Source organism: Pleurodeles waltl, chromosome 2_1, assembly GCF_031143425.1.
Source record: "Pleurodeles waltl isolate 20211129_DDA chromosome 2_1, aPleWal1.hap1.20221129, whole genome shotgun sequence".
Lineage (NCBI taxonomy): Eukaryota > Metazoa > Chordata > Amphibia > Caudata > Salamandridae > Pleurodeles > Pleurodeles waltl.
This window is the reverse complement of record NC_090438.1, coordinates 404,916,858-404,940,373: the sequence shown is the minus strand read 5'-3', so window position 1 is coordinate 404,940,373 and position 23,516 is coordinate 404,916,858. Positions and strand designations below refer to the sequence as shown.

General features: G+C 41.0%; 1 protein-coding gene across 2 annotated transcripts in view; it reads left to right on the top strand.

Annotated features, from left to right (window-relative positions):
* DIAPH2 (diaphanous related formin 2) overlaps positions 1 to 23,516 on the top strand; it is a 3,364,504-nt gene that overhangs the window by 1,721,060 nt on the left and 1,619,928 nt on the right. For both annotated transcript variants that reach the window (XM_069213107.1, XM_069213115.1), the window contains one exon: positions 3,646 to 3,740. In XM_069213107.1, the coding sequence (XP_069069208.1) occupies positions 3,646 to 3,740 (95 nt within the window). The remainder of the gene's footprint in view (positions 1 to 3,645; positions 3,741 to 23,516) is intronic.

Sequence of the window (23,516 nt, the reverse complement as noted above, 5' to 3'; positions counted from 1 at the left end):
CAAACAACTGGTGAACACCGCCACCCACATCGCCGGACACACGCTCGACCCTATCTTCTCCGCCAGCAAACACGTCTTCTTCAGCCACACCTCCGCCCTACACTGGACCGACCACAGCTGCGTCCACTTCACATTCCGACGCGAGACCCGCCACCTCCGCACTCAACCCATCCCTCGTCGACAGTGGAACAAGATCCCTGAAGAGCAACTCTTCTCCGCACTCGCCGCCAACCAACCCACCCTCACCACCGACCCCAACGACGCAGCCCTCAACCTCACAAACTGGATCTCCAACTGCGCAGACAACCTTGCTCCCCTCAAACGCACGCATCGACAGACCAACACCAAAAAACCTCTCTGGTTCTCTGACACCCTTGAAGAATCAAAGAAAACTTGTCGCGCCCTTGAGAAAGCCTGGCGCAAGGACCACACCGTTGACAACATGACCGCCCTCAAGAACGCTACCCGCGAACACCACTACCTGATCCGCGCTGCCAAAAGGAACTTTTTCACCGACAGACTGGACAAAAACAGCCACAACAGCAGAGAACTCTTCAGCATCGTCAAGGAGTTCTCCAACCCCAGCGCCAACGCCGTCACGCCCTCACAGGATTTGTGCGAATCCCTCGCCACTTTCTTCCATTGCAAGATCAGCGACCTCCACGACAGCTTCGGACACCAGACCCAACCAAACACCACCGAACCCGCATCCCCGGCCATCACCCTCAACAACTGGACCCACATCAACACGGAAGAAACCAAATCCATCATGAACTCTATCCACTCCGGCGCCCCTTCGGACCCCTGCCTGCACTTCATCTTTAACAAAGCCGACGACATCATCGCCCCGCACCTCCAGACCATCATCAATTCTTCTTTTTCTTCTGCTACCTTCGCCGAATGCTGGAAACACGCCGAAGTCAATGCCCTACTAAAGAAACCTACTGCTGACCCGAGCGACCTGAAAAACTTCCGACCCATCTCTCTTCTGCCTTTCCCAGCCAAAGTAATAGAGAAGACCGTCAACAAACAGCTGACCACCTTCCTGGAAGACAACAACCTGCTCGATCCCTCACAAACCGGATTCCGAACCAACCACAGCACTGAAACCGCCCTCATCTCAGTCACAGACGACATCAGAACCCTGATGGACAACGGTGAAACAGTCGCCCTCATTCTCCTCGACCTCTCGGCTGCCTTTGACACCATCTGTCACCGCACCCTAATCACCCGCCTCCGCTCCACCGGGATCCAAGGCCAGGCCCTGGACTGGATCGCCTCCTTCCTCGCAAACCGTTCCCAAAGAGTTTACCTCCCTCCGTTTCGCTCAGAACCCACCGAGATCATCTGCGGCGTACCTCAAGGCTCATCACTCAGCCCGACACTCTTCAATGTCTACATGAGCCCCCTCGCCAACATCGTACGCAAGCACGACATCATCATCACCTCCTACGCCGACGACACCCAACTTATACTCTCCCTCACCAAGGACCCCGCCAGCGCCAAGACCAACCTACAAGAGGGTATATAGAACGTCGCAGATTGGATGAGGCTCAGCCGCCTAAAGCTGAACTCTGAAAAAACGGAAGTCCTCATCCTCGGCAACACCCCGTCCGCCTGGGACGACTCCTGGTGGCCCACAGCCCTCGGCACCGCACCGACCCCCACAGACCACGCCCGCAACCTGGGCTTCATCTTGGACCCTCTTCTCACCATGACCAAGCAAGTCAACGCCGTGTCCTCTGCCTGCTTCCTCACCCTCCGCATGCTCCGTAAGATCTTCCGCTGGATCCCCGCCGACACCAGAAAAACCGTGACCCACGCCCTCGTCACGAGCCGCCTGGACTACGGCAACACCCTCTACGCCGGGACCACAGCCAAACTCCAAAATCACCTGCAACGCATTCAAAACGCCTCGGCCCGCCTCATCCTCGACGTACCCCGCAGCAGCCACATCTCCGCACACCTGAGACACCTGCATTGGCTCCCAGTCAGCAAAAGGATCACCTTCCGACTTCTCACCCACGCACACAAAGCCCTCCACGACAAGGAACCGGAATACCTCAACAGACGCCTCAGCTTCTACGTCCCCACCCGCCTCCTCCGCTCCTCTGGTCTCGCACTCGCTGCTGTCCCTCGCATCCACCACTCCACAGCGGGTGGGAGATCTTTCTCCTTCCTGCCGGTCAAGACCTGGAACTCCCTCCCCACCAGCCTCAGGACCACCCAGGACCACTCCGCTTTCCGGAGACTCCTAAAGACCTGACTGTTTGAGCAGCGATAACCCCCCCTTTTCCCCTAGCGCCTTGAGACCCGCACGGGTGAGTAGCGCGCTTTATAAATGTTAATGATTTGATTTGATTTAATACGAGATGAACTGTAATTTGAAAGTTCTCATAATAAACAAAGCAAAGTCAAACTTTATAGAATTCGAGAAATTTGAGAGAGGAAAAAGTCAAATATATATGCTGAGTGGTATCAGAGGTCTTCAAATTAAATAGACGTCATTTGTGGAACCATCACGTATTACCTCAGCGCAAGAAAGTAATGCATAATTGATATGTCAATGATTTTCAAAACGTATCACTTTGTCTCTGTTTATCATGTTTATGAACGTGAATAAACATGTAGAGTGTTGTATTCCACTCAAGTGTGGAATGTGGATTGGCCAAAAATTCTGGACTCTTTAAAAGCCAAATTCTGGAGGGCTACGTTGGTTGCACAATGATAGAAGTCCTACAGTAAGAGTTAGGCTTGATAACTTTCAGTATAAGAGCCATAGTGTAAAAGTGGTTACAGATTTAATGCCATACCAAAAAGAAAAGATTACCACTTGCATCTCTTATAACAACACCTCATCAAGTTGATTCCACACATCGAGCATTGAAACGTTATACAAGATGTCCAGAAAATTAACTGTTTGTTTTTATGCCATAAGAATGTTTATGAAAGTATATAGTAAATAAATCAAATTAATTACATATAAGGACTGATGAAGAGTTTACAAAAGCTATTGGTATTGTGATCTTGGTCTCCTAGACTATACCTCACGTACCATTATTATCAACACTTCATCCAGTTTACATTGAAAATATTTTGTATGCTGTCAAATGCAGAGTGGCTTGGAAATATTGGCCATGTACATTTTGATAACTGTAATCAGTAATAACGATGTGAGTATTGAGCAAGATGAAATGCAAGAGCTTCATGGCATAATGAAGCACCCCATTCAGGATCTATGAACATGGTGTGTTGTGTTCTCAGGCCAGCTTAGGCCATCCACGTTTGTTACATATGCCAAATGGTTATATTTGTGATGGCTCTACTACAACTAATAGCCTTTAAAAATACAGCTGATGAACACAGAGTGCCAATAAGTGTGTTAGAACAAAGGTATAGGGGAGACTATTTCAGTGCATATTGTTAATGGGGGTATGGGAATTGGTAGATTAGAGAAACCTCATTATGCTATTTTAACTTTCTATGTCATCTATTTTTTTCACCTGAATGTTTTCCAGGGTTATTTGTTTTCTTGATAAAGTTGTGAACTTAAATTGAAATCAGTTTATGAGTAAGGGCACTCGAGTAATAAAAGGCTAGTGTTCACAGTTTTGAATGCTCACACTTATGTTTTGTTTACTTCAGCCATCTTCCTCGGATCTTTTCGCATGCCATATGATGAAATCAAAAACACTATCTTGGAGGTGGATGAAGAGAGGCTTAGCGAGTCCCTTATTCAGGTAGGATGCTGTACTTTCCAGTGTTTGTTCTGCAATGTTCTAACCTGTAAGCAGCTAATGTTTAATGAACATCAAACGCATAAAACACAATATCCATTTAGGGCAGCATATCTGACAAAACTGTGTAGATTCATGTTAACTATATTTTGCTGTGGTAGAAGTTATAAAGACATATGTTTGGAAAACATAATGGGTTTTCACATATTTTTTTGTTTATGTGTGACTAATATACCAGTCGAATTACAATGGGAAATATGCTGTAAGCCATGGACCAGCAGTATGAGTAATAAAGAAGCCATTTGCATACATGTTTTGTACAAGACAATGACAGTAAAACAGCTTTAATATAGCTATACCAATTGCTGAAGACATCACAAAACATCTGTCTGCATTCGAAATTTAAACTGAAATGAGCAACATGAACTACATTTACCCTTGATAATTAGTAGTTAGTATGGCAATTATAATTACAAAGCCAGTTCACAACACAACCAGTAATTGGTTTAAAAGGTAATGAAAAAAAAAAACAAGATTTGTTTAGGTGGGTACTGTTGCTAAACAGTACGAGAAGTTCACAAAGAACTAAGCACACATACATGCAATGTACTCAAGTATATATGTTACACATGTGGTTTTCAACTTTGTTTACTTTGCTTAAATCAGTGGTAGCTTCCTGGTCAGTGTCAGAGGGGTGAGTAAGGAACTCACATGCACATGTGGGGGAACACACACACATTTGTAATTGTAGATGTTCACAGACATTTCTAAATAATTTTCTACACTTATCTACGCACCACTTTACACCGATTAACTAAAGTGTGATGTAGTATGTGTTGTAAAGTGCAGCAGCATTTCCAATGTTCACAAAATAAGGGGAGGAATCAAAGAAACCTAAAAGAAAAATATATTGCACAACTTTATGCGTTTTCCACCCCTACACAGCATACTGTACACAGTCTGTACATGCACTATTGGAAACCCAGGATGGCACGGTTACCATGCATTTACCTGTGTAAATTAATATCTGCACTTTTACACACAGAAAAAAAGAGAGATAGGCCAAATACTTACAATTCGTTGATTTTTTTAAATATAGCTTGTTGCTACTCATTTGATTGTGCACGTCTCGCTGTGTTTTTTTTTGCCATGCCATTTATTGGACAGAAACAAATATTATTGTATGTTACATACATTACTTTATGGGGCTTGTCATATGCAGAAACAAACTTTATTAAGTTGGCATAGGGAGCTTAGGAAGTAGAGCAAGCATTTAGGAGAACAGCAAACACTGTAGTGCCTTTCTGAAAAGATGAGTTAGGAGGGCACTCAAGGGTAGAGAGGATTGTTCCACCAGTTTCAGCCCTGAAACAGGAGTTGTCTTTTTCGTTTGTGCAGTTGCTTATGAATCTAGAAGTGAGTATCATAAGACTAGTTTACTTAATGTGGATGTATAGTTGTGTATATTAATGACCAGGAAGTGGGTGAGACACATAAAGTTTAAGGTTCAGGCTTAAATTTTCAAATAGATTTTTAGCTCTGGCTGGATGACATTAGATCTTCTAAGAAATCAACAGACTGAATCTCATTCTTATGCACAGGGACTATCAGAGGGGCATGCAGTAACTAGCTATTACTGTTATGCTACATTTTGAATTGTTTTTTACTCTGAGCAGAGATTGGATAAACAAAGGGGAGTGGGTCTGGCAAAAATGTTTTAATTGTATATTCCATTGTCCTTGTTTTGGTGTCAAAATAGTGCATTCACAAGTGAGCCCCACATCAGCATGTTATCAAAGGAAACTAAAATATAAGCTTTGCCTTTTAACCTCCCACCATGGCTAACAGAATACATATATGAAAACACATACATTGCTCAGATCCATGAACAGAATTATTTGATTATTATTGAAAGGATAGCCATGCTACAAGTTCACATTCATGTGAAATGGTTAATGCATATAAGCATAGGTTTATGCCACATTTCATGTAATTCTATTCAGCTGTGTAAAACTCTTCCGGAAACTCCTATAGGAATTTACACGGGGAAACACCTTTAGGACCTTCCTCCTTTTTTCAGCCCTCTATTGACAGCCCACCCTAAAACTTTCCTGGAACGAGCTGAGGTGGATTATTTTTTTCTGGAGAGTGTCACGAAGATTCATCCAACGACTCCTAAGTTATTAGCAAAACAATACATTCTTCATTTGAAATATTGTGAGCCCATCTTACTATCAACATGGTGGCATTTATAAACCACAAGGTTGAACCTAAGTTGGCAGTATTGGATGATGATATATCTATATATATTTATACACACATATATTTTTTTTCCATAACCGTCCTAGTGATAGTCGCACTTTTTGTTTTGCTAATAACTTTTGTGCTGTTTAACAGATCTTCCCGAAATTTTCAAAACCAGTTTGCCACTCCCTTTAGCTGCTGTTTGGATGGTTTTGGGGTGATATGTCAAGCGAGGAACGAAATAAAGGAGGGGGGGGTCCCAAAATGCTTTTCCCCATTCTACGTCTATGGGGATTTTGCAATTTTCAGACATGACTACAGCCTGAACCTCTGAACGGAATTATACCAAATTTGGCAGAAAGCTAGCTCTTGGGCCAGAAAGAGTCCTTTTTGTGTTTTGGTGTAAATTTGTTCAGTACTTTTTAAATAATCAAAGAAAAAGCTAAATTGTGCATCTAGGGACGTAGATTCACCGTGGCAGATCTGTGGATCCTCGCGACAAAGCAAGACTCTGATTGGCTGTCCGCAAACTGACAGAAAAGTTGTGGCTGCCATTTTATTCATCTGCTCAGTGCAGGGATCAGAATTAAGAGAATAGTGACATAAGGTTTCAAGATAGAGGAATCTTGACCCCATAGGACAAAACAGAGGAGTCCCTGAGGGACCAGGGACCAGTAATGGGCAAAATATTTGTACAAAAGTTTTTTTTGGGCCGTTCTGTGCATCCATTGCAAGACTGAGCATGACCCCCTGGTGTAAATCTGCATTGGATCCATGAATCCAGAGCGGAGTGAAAAAAAAATACATCCACTCACTCACATTTCTCGTGTGGAGTTGGCAGCACCCAGGGGGTTGGCTGCAGAACCTGGCTGCAAGCCAAATAAAACATTTCTCCTTTTGATGCCTTTTTTCACATGCCTTTAACTTTTGGCACAAAACCCTGTCCACTGTTGTTTGTAGATAAGGTTTTCCATCAAAAGGCATGGGTGGTTGCATGGGAACACCCATGTAACATCCCCTTGGCGCTAAGTAACACAAAGCAATGCTTTGCACTGCTTTGTGTTACTTTTAGGGTACTTTCCAGTAAGTAATCAGGTAAAAAAACGATTTTGCATCCCTTTTTGTGACTCAAACACAGCGTAAAATCTTAGTGAATATTCTCCTCAGCATTGGAAGCAGCCTTGAGATATTAGACAGAATTGTCTCAGCATGACAGTTTCCACATAACATACAAGACTGTGTGCACCGGGTATTAAGCTATGTACATGTGCTTGTTTTGCTTCAGAAGCTGGGCTATTTATAACGTTTTCACTACAGTATGAAAGCTGAAGGTAGTATTATTTTTAGCTTCTTTAGACTGTTGTTAGTAGTTTCTTTTCAATACACTGTGGTGCATTTGTCACGAGGTTTTAACTGTTTGGAAACAGTATGGTATAGAAGGTACTCTCTCCATAGACTAAACATTGTTTACAGTTTTCTACTGTTAGTTTAATCTCCTAATGTAGGTTTGGTGTGTACCAGGGGTCTGATAGACATAAAAGCTGCCTGTGCTAGGGCAGTTATTTTGGAACAGGCATTCACTTTTTTGGGATTCTCCAAACAGTTGCATAAGTGTGTGTGTAGATAGCTATATATATATATATATATCTTGACACACAGAGATTGAACACCGTACTCAATGAGCAGCATTTCCCATACATATATATATGTATATATATATATATATATTTGTTCTTGCTTGTTAATATGAATTATGCTATGTGTAATACCTTAGCAAACCTTACAGCAATATGGATGAAAACCAAGCTTGGATGATGTCATCAGTGATGTCAATTGAAATGACATCAGTGATGTCATAAATTAGGTCATAGGACATGTTATGAGTGATGTCATATGTGAGGTCATAAGCAGTGCATAATGGGGCACAAGGTATCGTTAGTGCTGCTAACAATAACTGTTGATTTTCTGTGGTTTTTTGTTGTTGTTCAAAACACTAACGTCACTGAGAAATTCACATAACTATAACTAGATTTAACGTTTGGGTGAATTTTAAAGTTGTTTAAAGATGAAAACAGATAATTTTATAACACTTAATTGTAATGCTACTTTAGCCATTGTTTTTCCAGTGACATTTTAGGTTTTGTTTTAAAAGTAATTGAAATATTTTTTGTGAGTGTATGTATAATAGAATGACTGTATAATATATGTTTTGTTTAGGAAACAATTTTTTATCATAAAATAGCATATGGTTTACAGATTGCTAAATTATTTTTAAAATGTGTATCAGTATTAAGCAGATAAATATTTAATAGAAAATATTTATTTGTCCAGTTAGTGTAACTCTGATAAGAGATGTCACTAGCAATCTTTGTTTGCAGGTCTCAATGCTCTGGCAAGAGGATTGCGAAAAGCTCGTGGGAGACTTGCGGGGTTGTACATTTTTAAATTTCACTGTTATCTAGTCTATATGGTTCTTTATCATGTTTTCTAGATACTATATAATAATAATGTATAGCAGTGTAGTGAATGAAAGGTGGTTGTATTTTTCTTTAGATTGTTTTTTTAAGCGATGGCTCCCAAAGGACGCTCATGGAAGCAAGATCTACAGTCCCCTTTGTGGACTCCGAGAGGGCTGTACCTCATGATGGGCTCTCAGGACCCACTCTCAAGATTATATATTTAAAATTAAGTTACAGTGTCATTTTCAACAAAATAGAACATTAGACATGTAGTTTAAGGTACAAAATGAATTGTGTGTCATTCCATTGAAGATATAAAGGAAGTATGTTTTTCTTACAGTCTCACTAGATATCTGTGAGAGAGTTCGAAAGGCACCACAGAGGAAGTACACCCTAAGTAAGGATTCTAATTGGTTAATAAGGATATATTTATTTAATAGAAGAAGAGTCCATCTTTTTTGCTTTATTTCAATATTGGACTTTTGTGAGAGACACTGTTTGGCTTTGAACAGAAAATTGTCTTTATCTGATTCAGATGAACAGCCCGAGGCTTCTGCACCAGCTGAGCCACCTCAGTCACTCAAGGAAGCCTTGCTGTTGCAACTTTTTAAATGAGGCCAGGTGCCAAGAAGGTTTCACCGAAGTATGTCACCTGTAAACTTTGCAGCAAAGATTTTAGCTGGTGGTGCAAAAATAGGCAATATAGTATGAGTACCTCAGGGATGTGGAGACACCTGAGGTCTATGCATCTACAAAGGCTTACAAAGGCAGAGTTGGCTCATGCTTCAAAGCTAGACAACTGTACAGGGACTTCAACGCCATTTGCTCCTGGAGATACTGTGCCTGTGCACATTCTAAGTGTACAGGCAGACAGTAATCCTGTTTTTTAAAGCTCTATTTTTCTGCTTGTGCAAGCAGATCATTTTTTTCTTCAGAGACAAACAACTCTGCCCAGGACAAGCTTGCTGAAAAGCACTAGTGTCCCCTTAGGCAGTAGTTGTTTTTTGTAAATTTTTCTCCTTTCTGACTTTAAGGAGATGCTGTTGGGTTGGGTTTTGTTTAGCACTGCAACTGGTTTGATTTTGTTGTTGTAGCCTTTTTTTTTTAATTAAAAGCAAAAAAATAAATAAATTCCAAACACAAAAAATGTACAACTCTTTTTAGAGATACCTATATTTTTATTGCCTGTGTTGTTTCCACTGTTTTCCTTTTTCCCCCTTCTTAAAATCTCTTGCTAGACAATCCCTCACATTCAGTCCAAGGGGGCAGTGCTTCCTCATTTGCTCTCACAAGCCTCTTAGTTAAAGTCAAAAATTAGAAAAGTACATGCTGTTTATCAAGTAGCTGTGCACTATACACACAGCAGTTGGTGACAACCTAACTTACTTTTGTAACTGCCAAACACCTACCAATTAGATTTATAATTTTCCCACCCTACCATTTTTCTCTCCTCTTATACCTCCACATAGCTTCTGATGCTCACTCAGTCTGCTGAGCACTCCTCTTGTGACTGAGATCTCCGTACATCACTGTAGTTTGCCTCTGGATTTTGGGACACAGCTTCATTCACTGGGCTAAAGAACATGCCATTAATTGCGCTATTGACAAGAATCTTGGTTTTCCTAACTTGGACATAACTTGTATTGGCCATAGAAGTACAAAGTGGGATCAATTGTTACCAGTGGTTGAGAGCATTTTAGATTGTGAGCACCCAGATCTGATAATAGTGTACTATGGTGGAAATTACCTAGGCACAATCACAGATGTGCACATGAAATCCAAGTGAAGGAGAACTTTTCACAACTGATGTCTCGCTTTCCTCAAACTGCCTTTGTATATTCTAATATATGTCAAAAGCAGAAATGGTAATGGTTAAAGAAGCTTTGTACTAAGTTGGAGAAATCCCAGAAGCATGTCAATACAACAGTTTCTGTATTTTTTATAACAATGGAATGGGCTATATATATTACTTCAACATCCGGTTTGATATGCCAGGTGTTTGTAGGCAAGATGGAGTGCACTTTGCTGCAGAAGGGAGCAGGGTCTTCCTTAATAACATCAAGAATGCATACAGTTCTATGTGTAACTGAACATTACACACTATAAACACAACGGCTCTTGGCAGAGCCTCCCTGTTGAAGCATTCTGTAATGATTTCACAATATATACATCACTATTTATTTTGGATACTGACACCCTTGAGACTCTCACGAGAGTGGGAGCACACAAACACCTGCTCTTACTTGTATATTTGTCCAGCTCTATGAGAGTCTTGTGAGCTCAGAATTTCAAACTATACTTAATACATAATAGCTCTGTATCATAGGGTGCCAGTGTTAGACTGTGCAAACACATACGCCTCTGTACTGTAACCTTTCTCTTAAGAAAGATTTTCACTACCCCACTACTTTTTTTCTTTTTATACAATCCTGCGAGCGTCTTACACAATTGTAAAATTTTTGGTGGGAAAAATGTACACTTTCCTCCATTAAAGTACTTATGACTTATTGTCCCCACTAGTAGGATGTGGGGAGAAATTGGCCTCTCCACTGATACTTCTAACAGTATAACAGCAGTGCATTGTAGGATGTGAATTCTTCACTATCACCCAGACCTACAAGTGTGTATAGTAGGCTGTGGTGAGGGACATTCTTTTCTGTAACATCTTGCATCAAGAGTTTGTGTATCCCACTTTTTCTTGTGATCACAAAAGATACTCACAAGAGTGTAAACATTTTTAGGCAGAAGAATTTACACTTTCCTCTATTATGGTACTTATACCATATGGTCCTCATTAGCAAGGTCTGGAGAGAAAGCAGACTCTCCAATGAGTCATTTTCAAAGTATGACAACTGCGCATAGTAGGGTGTAAAGAGATACATCAACCTCACTGACACCTCTCCACAACCTAACAACTGTGTATAGTAGAGCATTCTGAGAGACTGGCCTCTCCACTGACACCTTGCATGAAGAGAACCAGTGTGTGGAGTTGAGTGCAAAGAGACACTGCCTCTCCGCTCACACCTTTTCTCAAGCTCACTAGTATGTATGGTAGAGTGGGAAAGGATCTCTCCCCACATTAAAGACTTCACTAATCCATAGCAAGTATAACAAGTACTGGACTCTCTACTGAGACTTCTCCCCAAGGAAATAACCATATGTATGCTGAAGGGTATAAATAGTCGGCTGTGATGAACAACTGCCTTGTTTGCTGATAGATCTCTCCAAAGTACGATGGGGGGAGAGATTGGGCTCTCTCCTCTAACTTGTCTCTTGGATGAAAGGTGTTCAAATTAGACTGTGAACAGGGGCTAACGTCTCTGGTCACATATCTGTCCAGGATGACAGATGTGTAAGTAAGGTGTAGAGATTAAATCAGCTCTGTGCTGAGAAGTGTGTTTTGCATAACAACTATAGGGACTATTGTCATGGAAACACACTCCCCTGTCAGCAGACATATTTACCCAAAGTAACATATGTGGAAAGTAGGCTTTAGGTAATGACTGTTCTTTCCATGCATACCTCTCGTCATTGTGATGAATGCCCATAGTAGAGTATAAAATATAGTGTGCTCTGTCGTAAACGGTGTCTTCCAAAACTGGTTTCCATAGTTGATTATAGGAACCTACTCACCTCACTTTCAAACATCTCATAATGGCAACAGTCATACATAATTATGTGTGCATAGCAGGTGATAAGAGTTCTTACTAGAGCATAAAGAGAAGTACTTTCTATGCCTAAACCTCTCTCTTGAATTAGAGGCCCCTATACTACAGAGTTGACATGGATTTATATCTCTACTAACACCTCACTGTTGCATGAGAAGTCACCATAGCTGCATAACAATATAATTGTCTTCTCCATTACCAAGCATCAGTAGAATAAAAGATGTGTATACTACCATATAGATACCTATACATGCTGCAGCATATTTGCAATCCTCTAAGATGGAACTAACTGGTGAATTTTGCAATAATATAATGAAATTGAAATGTATAATAAGTATTAAGCAAAGAATTCATAAATAACTTAAAACTTTTTATTACAACCAAACAGTTTAATAACAATACACAACTACAACTACTATAATAAACTATATCAACTATTAAACAAACAATGAAATAACTATTAACACATTTTTGGACACTCATCAGCAAGTGCCAATGTCTCATCCATCTTTGCTTTATTTACCTACTGGATTTTGACTGAGGTAGCACTTTTTTTCCCACTCTCATAGCCACCTTAGCCTGCCAAAGAGTGTCTGTTTCCTGATATATATTAGCAGACTAGGTGACAATTACGTTTTAGCAAAGCCTTATGTCTATGAGTTCTAGTTTACAAAGCAGAGTCAGCTTGTGCTGCTTAGCTGCACAACTGTCCAGTCACTGCCACATCCTTTCATCATGAATACACTCTGCCTGAAGAGGTAGTTATCGCTGAACAGCACAAAAATCCTTCCCGTGTTAACAAAGCTCTGTTTCTCTGCTTATGTAAGCAAATATTTTTTCCCTAGACACAAGCTTCCATTTTCCTCCTAAAAAAAAGACAAAATAACAAAAAAAGATAAAGAAAAATACATATTGATTAATAATTCATAACAGTGATACATCACTATATTGTCTAAGCTTTACTACCTTTTTCACCAGCATTTGCACATTTATATCTAGTGCACCAGTAACTTGATATTCCTTTGTCCCGAAAAATACCACACCCTCAACCACTCTATTTTCATATTTTTGCAATTAAGTTATAACATGCCATGGACTGTGCTTCCATAACTGTTTCTAAAGTAATGAAGCAAATCCAGTGGTGACTGGTTGATAATGGCACACTCTTGAAAAATGAGACAAATGTATCACACATGTATCAATCCAATTGCAGTGCTTAAAAGGAATGGGCGGTCACCTATTACCCTTTGACAGAACCAAATCTCCCAAAAAATGAAAAACTCCTTGGGAACACACCAACAGAGTCCACTACACTTGAAAGTCTTTATTTCCCCATTACCACTTGAAAGACTTTATTCGTGGGATGTCTGGAACAATGCTGTCATTTACAATGCAAGCTTCACCACGCTTGCTGGAAAAATGACTCCCTTTTTCTCTGCCTCAACCACGCATGTGCTGAACAACGCACATGCGTGGTTAAGGCAGAGAAAAGGGGAGAGTTCATCTGGAGAGTACACGGTCTGGTAAGTGGGGCTGGGGCAGGGATGGGGGTCGTTTTTAGGGGTGGGTGGGTGGGTTCTAGGGTTATTTATTTTTAGGGGTGCGGGTAAAGGTAGTTAGGGTTTTCGGGCAGGTGTTGGGGGGTCTGGTAGTTATGTTTTTTTAGGGTGGGTAGAGGCGTGGGGTAGTTATGTTTTTAGGGCGGTGGTGGGGGTAGTTAGGTTTTTTTTGGGAGGGGGTCAGGAAGTTATGTTTTAGGGTGGGTGGGGGGCAGGATAGTTATGCTTGTTGGGCGGGTGGAAGGCAGGGTAGTTATGTTTTTAGGACAGGTGGGGGTGTGGAAGTAGTGTTTTTAGGGTGGGTGGGGAGGGTTCGGGGAACTTGTGTTTTTAGGGTGGGTGGGAGGTGAGTTAGTTATGTTTTTAGGGCATGTGGTTGGGGTCGGGGTAGTTATGTTTTTGGGACAGGTGTGGGGTCAGGGTACTTGTGTTTTTAGGGCAGTGGGGAGGGGTCAGGGTAGTAGTGTTTTTAGGGCGCGTGGTGGGGGCAGGTTACTTGTGTTTTTAGGGTGGCGGGGTAGTTATGTTTTTAGGATGGGTGGGGGCTGGGGTAGTTATGTTTTTAGGGCAAGTCGGGGTACTTGTGTTAGGGGGTGGGGTAGTTATGTTTTTAGGGTGGCTGGGGAGGGGTTGAGTAGTAGTGTTTTTTGGGCAGGTGGGGAGGGGTTGGGAATAGTAGCGTTTTAGGGCAGGTGGTGGGGAGTCAAGGTATTTGTGTTTTAGGGTGAGTGGGGGGCGTGTAGTTATGTTTTTAGGACAGGTGGGGGAGTCGGGGTACTTGTGTTTGTAGGGCGGATGGGGTGGCTGGGTAGTTATGTTTTTAGGGCGGTGGGGGAGTCGGGGTACTTGTGTTTGTAGGGCGGATGGGGTGGCTGGGTAGTTATGTTTTTAGGGCGGTGGTGAGGGTTGGAGTACTTGTGTTTTTAGGGCAGGTGGGGGCTTGGGAAACTTATGCTTTTAGGGCAGGTGGGGGTCAGGTAGTTATGTTTTTAGGACGGGTAGGGGTGGCATGCTAGAACAATGCATGCCATTCCACACATGCCTTTACTAGGCATGATTTCACAATGAAAAATCTTTGCAAAGGCAAGCATGGTAAAGGCATGTGTAGAAACAATGCGGTCGTTGTTCCGACCGCATTGTTCAGTAACGAGCACTATCTAAGATGTTTATACCTACTTTGGTGTGCTGCACTTTAAATATATATATATATATATATATATATATATATATACACACACACATACTTAAACATATGTGTGAATATTGTCTTTACTCTTTCACCTGCAGCCACTATATATACATCTACAACCATCCCACCTGCAGCCACTATATATACATCTACAACCATCCCACCTCACATTGAGAGGCGACTGATCACCTAGTTACAATGTGGTGTATATGTGACAACTGTCAAAAAGCGGCAGATGTTACATCCATCCAATGCAGGGTATCTACACATTTTTACTCTGCGTTCAGCTGACAGGACATTTGGTACCTTTTTGGGAATGTCCCACATCTGCCAAATCCTAAATAATACTCTAAGGTGCCAAACACAACTATTGAGACCGAGACATTCTCCAGAGAAGGAAGGAACAGCAGTATTCCCAGGAAGAGTTACAATACAATCTATTTTGTCTGCCAATCTGCAGCATGTCTATCTGTATATCTGAGGTTGTGCCTGCCTCCCCCACACCTGAGAAATTTCCTCATGAGGTACTGAATATTATGTTTCCATGGTACTCACCATTTGTTCCTTTTTCTCCATAAGTGTATGGTGTCCTCATTCAGTGAAATATTAGAACACTTTATTGAATGAATTTTCCAAAATGTAGAAAATGAGTGTTGTATCGGATAGAAGAAAAACATCTGTAACCAGCAAAATTCTATAAGGTACCCTGCTTTGATGCTCATCTTCATAATGATGACTGTTTTATGAAATGACACTCATGTTGTTGTATGCTGAGTGTTGACCTCTTTTATGTCTCCTGATATATTGAGCACCTTCCCTTGCAAAATGTTATCAGTTCCCTTTCTGTGCATGAAGGGCTGATAGGTATGAAAGTGTTAATTAACCGATAACTCAATCTACCTTAAAACTGGAGGTCTCAGTGCAGAAAATGTCTGCAGAGAAAGAATAATGAAAATCTCTCTCACACAAGGAGTGTTGGTAACAAGACAAGGACAGAATAATCATTAAAAATGATGTTAACCTTTGATGAGAGCAGTACAGAGAAAACTTTGAAAAAGCTGGAAACTGTGGTGTGGCATCTGTGTGCCATAAGAGTTTGCTGCTGGGAGGTTCTCTCTGTATTCTGTAATAGAGCAGCTAGGTCTTGGTTTCCATACCTGACTACATAGTAAAACTACCCATATCTGTTCCACATACGTGCAGGCAGATTTGGCCCTCATTACATATTGCCAGAGAATGGGGTGGATTTTCTCCGCCCCCGAGTTACCTACATCAGGGTTACCAGTACCCCTGTGTTGGGGAAATTCAGGCTGATTAGAGTTGACCTCCGATTGTCGATTGTCCATTAAGCAGTGAGAATTTACACAGGATATATGTCATTGTGAACCTAATTCTCCTGGACATTTCCTCCCACGTTTTACCCAGAGTTTAGGGGCGTTTGTAACAGCTGAAAGTTCCCGGTGAAGGTAAAAAATGTAGAATTTCGACGAGAACTGTAAATTCTATTACCCACTCTATCTGTATTAAGAGGCCACTAGTAATGGAGGCCGTAATGAAGTAAGCATTATAAACAGTGCGAAAATAGCACTATGATGAGTTAATGTTTAAAGCTGTTTTAGCAAGCGTTGTGACTGGTAATATAATTTTATCACACTAAATAGTCATTGCAACAGGCAAGAGCGGCCTGCTGTTTAAAGTGTGAACTGTGTGCTTTGTTTTCTCTCTGTTCTTGTCACAGTGACATCGCATTAGCCTGAGGGGTTGGTGCCTTCCAGTGTACGTTTTCGCATGGTCTCTTGGTGAGAGTATGCGAAATTATGCTTTCTTGTGTACACCTCTCCATCCATGGTGGTAAACTTTCGCTTCCGTGAGGAAACGACCGGCACATTTCCGTCAGGGAATTCATTTCAGGGAAGTGAGAGGAAATTGCAAAAATTGTCAACAAACATAGCTGTTGTATTTGTCTTGTGCCAAATATGTCAAGAATATTTGCTAAGTGTTTATTTCCTTAAGGGTCGCTATGCCGGCTGTTCTGCATCTTTCGAAGGGTCGGTCTCGCACGTAGCTTTCTCTAACTGGCAGGTGTTAAGGTTTTTCGTTTGACTTCCGGCGCATTGTCAAAAGCAAATGCAGTCACTGCGAGATTTCTCTTCAAGTCTGTAACACTTGTTGAAATCTGAAAGCTAATGGCGTAGTTCGCGGAAGGCACTTCCTGTCATCAGTACTGTCTTATTACTGACATTTACAGCAGCTGTTCCATTCTTGCTGTCCCAACTGCACAATTCTTCCAGCTAGGTGAACCTCGTGTGACTCTTTATCTCACCGAGGAAATGAAATTCTGTCAAAGATATTTTGGAGTATATGTTGTTCGCTTGATCTCCTGGTTGCTCATTCTCTGTTTCATTACTCACAGATTCACACCATATTTAGAGTTCGGGGAATGCGCGCTATTTTGGGGGGGGGGGGAAAGCAGCGAATGTGCCGCCCCCTATTTAGAGCGCTTTAAATAGGCCCGCCTCTTGGCAGATAGTAAATTAGGCCATTCATTTGCATGTTGTTTCGAACCTTCTTTTCCAAAAGTTTACACAGTTAAATTTTTTAGGTGGGTTTGGCGCAAAATACGTTCTGCTGTCGTTTTATGCTGTGAACGTTATATAGTGCACTACACTAACACAATGTCCACAACCTTCTGTGACGATGACAACCAAAAAGAATAGGAAACTGCTGCCGGTGAACGAGGTAGGTTTTCACAGTGCAGCTAATGACCAGTGTCCATTTGCTTGACCTCACTACACACAATGTAGCAGTGAGATTTCCAGTAGTGGTACCAGCGTATGGGATGTGCAGCTTTTTCTAGCGCAGCTTCAAATTTCAGGTAGCTATAGGGATGCCAAATCTGCGGAGTCGGTGTACAATGTTTCAGCCGACCCACAGAGAGTGTGGTGTTACCAGGCTGTGTGTTTAAAAGATCAGTGCTCACTGAAACATAGTCCCATTTCAGTTACTCTGAATGCAAGGCCAAAGAGGCACAGTTAATGATGGAAAATACTAATCGTGGAGACCTGGGATGCATTCAGTGTAATGATTGTAGCTAGATCCCAGAATAGTTCCTCGTTCGATCTTATTTGTAAGATAAGTCCTTGTTATTGTTTCCTTTTTGATAGCCTGTGCTCATATTTTACTCTACTCTCCAAAGGTAGAGTGTTCGATCAGTCAGGTAGACTTGCTCTTGGAAATGTAATGGATTTAGAACCCAGACCCAGAGTGACACCATAGGCACACACACTAAAGTTCACAGGCCAAAATTTCATTTACAATCAGAACTATAGATAAAGTAAAGGACACACCCTTAGGCAAGCTCATCATCCAACATTTAATAGAAACCAGGCTTTCAATTGCAGAAAAATTCAAAGGGACCAGGTGTACCTACACTTGGCTTGTTGTGGCCCCCCGCAATTAGGATACTAGGTTTGGTGGAAGATGGTCTATCCCCTATATATAATGAATGTTTATGATGGCGTTGAATGCTATGTCCTACCCTGATCTAAAGTTAAATAAAGTTGGCAAAAAAACACAGGATTTCATTTAATGAAGGGAATGCAGCAATGAAAACGTGTTGTTCTCGCCATTTGTAGAACTCCTATCATTTTATAGCTTTTTAAGGCAAAGAAGCCATACCTCCCTAAACGTTAGTTTCTATGGCCACTGTTATCCTTTACATAAGATTCAGAAAACATTTGAGACCTACAGGGACCTTGGTGATGTGCACCTCCAGTTTTTCAGGAAGATGGATAATGGCCAGACAGAACTGAGGTAAAAAAATGTATTTCTGTTTTTGAACTTACAAGCAGCTCTCTTGCTTAGCAAGGATGCTCAAGTATAAGCTCGACAGGCTGTGTCTGTTGTTCTTCAACCCAGTCCCATAAATCCATCTCACAGACTGGAAGGCAGACTCAATCTTAACAAAGCATTAACAAATCCAGTAGGTATCGCCTATGTGAGAACTGTTGGCTTTGCTAATGTATTTAGCTAAGCTGTACAGCAGCAAAGTTAGTGGAGTGGATTACAGTGGCGCAGAGGAGAGTGGAGTAGAGTGGTGTGGAGTAGCATAGAGTGGAGTGGCACAGGGTAGGGTGGAGTGGCTTATAGTGAAATGGCATAGTGTGGAATGAAGCAGGGTACAATGGAGGGGCATAGAATGGAGTAGAATAGAGTGACATTGTGTGGAGTGGAGTAGAGTGGAATGATGTAGAGTAGAGTGGCCAGGAGTGGCATTAAATGGCATAGAGGAAAGTGGCATTGGGTAGCATGGAGCAGAGTGACATAGAGTAGAGTGATGTGAAGTAGAGTGGTGTAGAGTGGCATTGTGTGGAGTGGAATGGCATAGAATGGAGTTGCATGGATTGGAGTTGAGCTGCATGCTATGGAGTGTTGTTGAATCCATTGTCATAGAATAGAGTGTCGTAGAGTGGAGTGGCATAGAATACAGTGAAGTGGCATTTAGAAGAGTGGAGTGGCACAGAGTAGAGTGCTGTAGAGTGGTTGAGAGTGGCTAAGAGTAGAGTGGCAAAGAGTGGGCTGGAGCCCATAAACAGACCCACAAACAGTCAAAAGCCGGCCCACACACTGACCTGTCAGACCAGCCCATCGGACATTACCCGATTGCCTATAGGCTAGTCCAACAAACCTGATCCAGTGGGTGTTTACAGCATAGCTCCTCAGAATCATAGGCTAATCCCCAGTTTTGGCAAATGTAACATAGGTTTGTATCTAGCACAAACATCTCATCTCACCCAGTGCACCAGAGGCTCTCCATGAGGTTGACTGAAGAGTAAAGCACTAGTGTCAGACGGCTAGAATTCACTGAAGTCAAAATGACTTGTGCCAAGCCATTGACCAATCATAAGATGTACCATACTCAACTAATGCATTCACCCCCACACAACTAGAGAAGGAGCTGTTTTCATATACAGAATAAAATTGTGAAAGTGACAGCTGTTGTGAATAAAACTCTCCTTATGCATTGCAGTCATATACGGGATGATCACTCTCCATTTCTATCCTGAAAGGTCTTCCTCTTGTCCTTGAGAGGAGTAACTATGCAACCATTTCCAGGAAAAACTAAATCTCCCTAAAACGGGAATGTGCATGCCACAGCATTCAAGCTTTTCAGGTAGGATCTAAGGCCGAACTGGCCATACCAGCCATCTGGCATTTCCCAAGGAGCCTGGAAGGGTGTGGGGCCCTTTTTGTTACTGGAAGCCGGTTCTGTAGCAGTGCAGCAATTTTAGAAGCACTGCAGAGTTCCTTGTATAGCCAGCAGTTCTCAGGCAACAAGAAAAGTGCCAAGATAACACTGGTGATTAATGTACGTGTTGGAAAGATTTTGGGGTTTTGTCTAGTGCCAGTTTTAACTCATCTAAGGTAGCTCAGAGGGATACTATGCCTGCTACAAAAAACATGTACTATGCAGGTCACAGAACAATATTTTATGTGCATAGCTCAGTAGGATACTGCTTTTGTCACAGAGCTCCTTTTGTTACTGTGCAGTTCATAAGTTACATTCAGAATCTAGCACATTAAGCTATTAACTGCCATCAAAGAGCTGCATGCAAACTGCATGGTACAGGTTAGTAAGTTATGTTTTTCCTCAGTCTTTGATTATCCTCATTTTGCTAAAAAGGGTTTGTGTGGGTAGACATCAATTATTAGTATAGTCAATCCTAACCACTGTGTTATGTTCTGAATCTTGAGTTTATGCTTCCCCAGACCAAGCACTCTTAAAACATGTGTACGAGTATGGACGGCATGTGAATCCTATACCTTGTAGTCCCCTTTGTTTTATGTGACATTTTCTATACACTGATTTACACACATATAGTTCATTGCCTCTGTATGTGTGTGTGATGTAAAGGAATGATCCTGTCAATCAGAAAAGCTGTTTTACCCCAGCAAATGTGTTTGGTACAGCAAACAATAGGTAATCTTGTATTATTAGCTATATCATAACTTAAAAGCCCCTCAATAAGCCACATGGGGACTAAGGTTCAACAAAAGTATCTTTCAAATAAAGCAGCTTCGGTTTGTGGTTACATTGCTGCATATACAAAATGAGTGAATAAATTAATGTTTTATAGAGCACGGTTGTTACCCAAATAGGTCAACCAACTGCCCTTGGAAGAAGAGCGGGTGCTACCTTATCCAAGCTGCCATGCTTTGAGTGATTTCTAAACACAGATTCTGAAGTAAAATTATGTATATTTAATATATTTAAAGGTAAGCCATCCAATGCTCAGAAGCTAGATAAGAGAAGAATAAACCCTCTGTGAGGGGTCTGGAATAATTTAGCCTCTGAGATTCTGAAGGGCGTGAAGGCGCTTTTAATAAATGGCTGCTTCGTACTGTATTCTGCTCTAGGCTATTGCATTCTTTCCCCTTTCTTTAATTCTGGAAATTGTCAAAAATAAGAAAAATAAAAACTTCAAAAAAGACATGCTGCAGCCAAGGTGTATCCTTTCCCTTTTGGTGAGAAAAACATGAAAGGTTAATAAGCAACTGGAGGTGTTTGTATAACATACCTGTATTTGTTCATATTTTAAGTTCAGTTTTTCCATATAACTGTTTTGATTCCCTTGCTGTCACACTCGCAGAAGTCTTCTTCCTGCCTCTAGCTCAGACACCATCACTAGTCCCACCCTCAGAGTTCAACTGAATTTTTGGACTTGGTGAAAACCGTAGTAGTCAGAACCAGTTGATCACAAATCAATGACAAAACCATAAACAATTCTTGACACCATGAACAATTTAACACTAAATCAAACTCCAAACCGAATAAAGTTTCAAAGCTTCATTACAATCCTAAATTAATGTCAAATATATATGGTGCACAAAACTAAGTTATAAGCATGCATGAAAACCATAGGCTGACCAAAACGTCTAAAGATATTCAACTTACTAAACATCAGTACTGTTAAACACTTCAAAAGAACTACATAAATTAGCAACAAAACAATATGCACATTAATATCAGATTTCAAAGCAGATGATGGTAAAATTGGTAAATCATCACAGTACAATTTTAAACAATCAAGTTTCAGAGCTGGGTCATCATTATTCTAACACAGATTCAGACTTGCAGGTGTGGGAATGGGCTAACATGTGGGCAAAAGAATAAGACAAAAATAATTTAGAAAAATCATCTAACTAGGGTTACTCTCTAAAACAATATGCTGGTGTGATTATCTGAGCTGAAAAGGAAAACAAGAAACCACATTTAGTTATACCTCTCCTCATGAGACAGCAGACAGGAATACTTCATCAGTTAGAGCGTTCACTTTCTCCCAACGTCATTTGACAGCAGCATCAAGAATGTGCAGAACATGGGCTGCACATAGAAGTCAGCAGTTCTGAATTATTGGGCATCAGTACTGATCAGCATCAACAAATGGGGCAACTAAGACTAGAAGAAACTCACAATACAAGATTAAATATGGAAGAAGCCTTTGAGAGAGACAGGAGATGGACATGACAGCAGCAGCCTTTGCCAAGCATCAGGAGACTCTGACAGAAAAGAGGTAGAGTTGAGACAGGAATAGACTGACTCTGGCAGAGTTCTAGACAGAGTAACTCAGAGTTACAAAATCTCTCACTAATCAGAAATAACCGTAGTCCGTTGATTGGTCCTCCAGGTGGGCTCATCTTATGCCCAAGATTCAGCATCCAATGGTTGCCAGTGACACCATCAAGTTTGCAACTGTTCTGGATTTTTTTCAGCAAAAGTGCATTGTCATTTCAATGACTTCCACATTTCCAACAAAATATTACATTTGCTAGTTGTTTGTTACTTCAAAATCCTTTCTCACGATACACAAAATAAACAAAACAATTTCTCAGATGGAAATGTACAAGTTTTCTGACTCGTTTGACATTTAGAACAAATATTGTAACATTATTAATACTGAATTGTTTTTTGCCTTCAATACAATAGGACGTTCAATATCAGATCAGCAACCTAGGGAAAGAATTCAAGTCAAAGGGAACAGAATAAACAAGTATTTTTCCTCTACTGCTGCAAAATTAATCCTTAAGGTCTAGTCAAGCTAAGAAAGCCTTAATACACATTAATACAATTAATAAATTCATAAAACATATTGCGCACCTTACAATTGTAATTAACTATGCAAAGCTAATTATTTGATCGCAAACATTATGTACGAAATGGTAGAACAGTTTTAAACATTCATTCAATTTTCTGCACACATGTAACGTATGTTAATAAAACCCATTTAAATTAATAGAAGCATGATTGATTCACGTTCATTTAATACTTCAGCTCTAATATTTATCTTAATAACAAAACCCAGTTAATTCATATTAATACTTCATTTAATATAAATTCAAAAATATCTTTCATGTTAAAACACAATGTCAAATATGAATGGCGGCGGCCACGTGGTCCACCACAATTTAAACATGCACATTTTACATTTCATGTTATTTTCTCTGTTAGGCCTTTCAAATGTAGGTTAATTATACACCACATGCTAACTTCTATGCCACTAATATATTAATAAAATTTGATTTCTCTCACCCTCTCACCATCAAGAGATCCAGTTTATCAAAACTGCACAGTACTACTTTGTTCATTGTTATGTTTGAGT